Source organism: Mercenaria mercenaria, chromosome 4 (assembly GCF_021730395.1).
Source record: "Mercenaria mercenaria strain notata chromosome 4, MADL_Memer_1, whole genome shotgun sequence".
Taxonomy (NCBI): Eukaryota; Metazoa; Mollusca; class Bivalvia; order Venerida; family Veneridae; genus Mercenaria; species Mercenaria mercenaria.
In genome coordinates this window covers 73422633-73426016 of record NC_069364.1, presented here as the reverse complement: position 1 = coordinate 73426016, position 3384 = coordinate 73422633, and the positions used below count along the sequence as shown (strand labels likewise).

The 3384-nt window shown below is 33.3% G+C and overlaps 1 protein-coding gene across 1 annotated transcript; it reads right to left on the bottom strand.

Moving 5' to 3' along the window:
- Positions 1–692: 692 nt before the first annotated feature.
- On the bottom strand, positions 693–3172 carry LOC123554428 (uncharacterized protein KIAA1958-like). Its single transcript, XM_045344572.2, has 4 exons — positions 2940–3172; positions 1983–2204; positions 1711–1836; positions 693–1485 (listed from the first exon to the last, which is right to left on the bottom strand). The coding sequence occupies exons 1-4, from the start codon at positions 3166–3168 to the stop codon at positions 917–919; spliced, it is 1146 nt and encodes a 381-aa protein (XP_045200507.2). The 5' UTR covers positions 3169–3172; the 3' UTR covers positions 693–916.
- Positions 3173–3384: the final 212 nt, after the last annotated feature.

Here is a 3384-nt window from a genome sequence, read left to right as displayed (position 1 = left end):
GGTTTATACATGTATTCATAAATACATAATTATTTTACATTATATCTCTACAACACATTGAAAGACAAAATCATAAAACTTAAAATCATTTAAGATGTATAATTGATGGATTTTAGCCAGTATGCAAGAACAAACAAGTAAAATATTTCCTTGATTTTCGACATTTTGGTTTTGATGCTTTGGAGAATGATTATAACAGTAACATTTATAAAGAACATGTAACTTAATAACATGGACAATTATTAAGCATTATTACAGTTCATGATTAAAGTTTCTTCAAAAATGTATTGAAACATGACATATTAATTCGTGAATGAGCAAAACAAAACTAACTGTATTTTATGAAAACAAAATTATATGTTCTTCAATGTTTAAGCACTGGTTTATCAGTGCTGCAATTGCCAACACTAAACGCTAGAGAGGCAACATTTCAAAAACATTTCTATAAAATTAATAAACTGAGCTATTTGTCTATGCATTGCAAAGCAGATACAGTCAATAGTAATAGAGAAACATTAGTCTGAAATTGTCTAACGCAAGTTAGATAATTATATATTTTGGCATGGGGTTACTAAGTATAGGTTAATATATGGGAGAGCGGTGCCTTTGAGTGATACTGGCCCTGGCAAGGTGATAATAGCCCGAGGGCTTTAGCCTGTTTATTACATGAGTATCTATAACATAGTAAATAAAGCAAGAATATAAAGTTTATAATTTTTATTTTTATTTGTAGTCCAAAGTTCAAATTTAATGAAACTAAAGCATTATATTATTGTGCACCAGTAGCATTTCAACATCATTTTAACTAGTGATTTTTTACATTTTCAATGAATGTCACAGTATCCAACATCAACAATGAACTCCTATTCACATACTTCACATAAGCGTTTTACATACAGACATCACAAATCTGTATTTACTTCAAAACAATGTTTACAGCACCATTAAAAGTGCATCCTCTGAAAAAACCCATTGGGTTGAATTTTTGATTTGTCATGTGAAGGTTACCACCAGGACTCTGCATAAGGGGGAGATTTATTACAGTATTTGCTTTAGATGTTACAACTTCTTCGTAATTGTTAATTGCTGACAATGCATTTTCAATGTCTTGTGATGCGGCAAGTAACTCTTCGTCTGACATAGTGTTATCTACATCCATCTGTATGTCAGTGGGCTGCTGCTGACCTTCATGCAGGACATGCGCAACTGATGTAGAAGGTGCATTCTGGTGGATTATGGCCGACATTTCTTGCTGTTTAACCAATGAAACTGTATGATACTGATTAAGTGACAACAAATTTTTATGTCCTAACAACTGGGCCACCTCGGTAGGATGGCAGCCAGCATTTAACAGATTGGAAATAGTTGTTTTCCTGCCTGAGTGATTTGAGTGCCGGGAATGGAAGTTAGCCTCCTTGCTCATAGTCTTCGCAATGCATCCAAGCTTGTTTTTGCCCATCGGTGCAGATATATACCACAAGTGCCCTATAACATATATATTACATTTTTATTTCACCCGTATTTAAACCGAAATAACACAGCATACAAGAATATGAGACAGTCAAATAAATAAATCATAAATATCTAATGTTCATTTTCTTTGTTTTCAGGTGAAATTATTTTGATAAATAGTAAATATAATAGGTATAGGTTAATAAATGGGATAACACATATTTATTGCATTTATCAAACAAGTGAAATATTAAATACCTGTAGCACACTCTTTTCCAAAATTAGGGTTCAACGAGAGATAAAACTTGGAGTCTGGGGAGCACATCTTCACTGGTCTCAATTCTCCATACAGTTTAAACAATCTCACTGGACAAGCATCATCACCTAAAATAAGTATAATCATAATGCTTAAAACATTGTTAGCTGAAATTGTTTGACAATGAATTTTCCAATTTTTAGAAAATAATAATAATAATGATAATAGGAAATGCATGCTTAGAAAAAGTAAAGGCATATAAGATTCAATTTACCTGGCTGTGCGAACATTTTCGGAGTAAAATGCCTGGGATCTCTCTCTGACCCATTCCTCGTTTTTGTTGCTCTTTCCGTGAATGCTACATATTCAGTGCCATCTGCAGTAACACCTACATCTAAGTCTCCCCAAAGCATTGTCAGATGTTCCTGGCGACCTCTCAAACCGAAATGCATTGTGTTATTTAACCACATCGAGTTTAGCAAAGCTTGAGGAGAATCTGAAAGGGAGCGGACTGATGTTATATTTTAAAAGTAACAAAATTTTGCATTGCAATGAATAAAAGATAATATGTAATGGTATAATTCTCGGAAGCACAGAGTACAACAGACCCAAGCATTTGTATGGTAGGCCCTCAACTTTATACAACTGTAATAGAATAACATTTTAGATGGGTTGCTTCTGATATCCATCAGGAAATTTTTATCTACGAATTGGAAGTTGTTGCTTATATATGAGGAAGGTAAACGCATAAAGTGAGCTTTAAATATCAAACGTAAAAGAATCAAATTAACAGATTTCCTTATTGTTATAAGAAGTACAACATTCAGCGTAGCGCATAAATATTTGAATGTTGTTTGTATAAATAATTTTCAACAATAGCTTAAATATTACCTCCCGTTTTTAAGTATACGACTATTTATAATTTGGTAGATCTACTTATTGTTTAAAAGCTGCGCCCTTATTTTATTGTTTAATTGATTTGAGAGTTCATTGTGTATTTGATATGTGATGCAATTTATTAGCAGTTAGAAATTAAAACATATGCACAAACTGTATACGTGTGACTTCACAAGAAATAAACAAACAAACTTCAGTCGGAAAGGTACGTTCAATGAATTACTAAAGCGTACACGATTTACTTCCCTTGATATTGCCTATTTATAGCGTTACTAAGGTGAAATGTAAACAATGTTTGACAGCTATGTAAACAAAAGACATTCATGTTACTTACGATCTCCAAGAATCTGTTTCTTGTGAAGAATTTCAATCTCTGCTTTAGTAAAAGGCTCTGATCGGTTTGGCTTGTTCCCCTTCCCCTTTTCTTTTAGGTCTTTACATTTAGCCTTCAAAACTTCTCTGCTTCTTCTAAACTCCTTTTCCTTCAGATCGGTTCCATAGCTTTTATCGCTGAGATACCGGCCTATGCTGGCAAAAATACCTCTTAAAGTCGAAGGTTCCATGTCGGAATCATCCTTCGTTTTTCTAATACTTAATAAAAACCTGGAAATATAAGCATCAAGTTCTTTCGCAGGTATCATTTCTACTGGTCTGTCCTCGCCATCCTCTGACAGGAAACATTTGAATTTTTTCATGTCACTTGTAGTTTTTAATTTCGTGTTCTTGTTTTTCTTGCTTTCAATGAATTCGTCTGCTTCTTCGGCTGTATAATTCTTTTT

Coding starts and splice junctions, on each gene's coding strand:
- LOC123554428 (XM_045344572.2), bottom strand. CDS start 3,168: ATGGAACCTTCGACTTTAAGAGGTATTTTTGCCAGCATAGGCCGGTAT. Junction 2,205..2,939: donor GAAACAGATTCTTGGAGATC/GTAAGTAACATG, acceptor GCTCCCTTTCAG/ATTCTCCTCAAGCTTTGCTA. Junction 1,486..1,710: donor TGGAAAAGAGTGTGCTACAG/GTATTTAATATT, acceptor TATATGTTATAG/GGCACTTGTGGTATATATCT.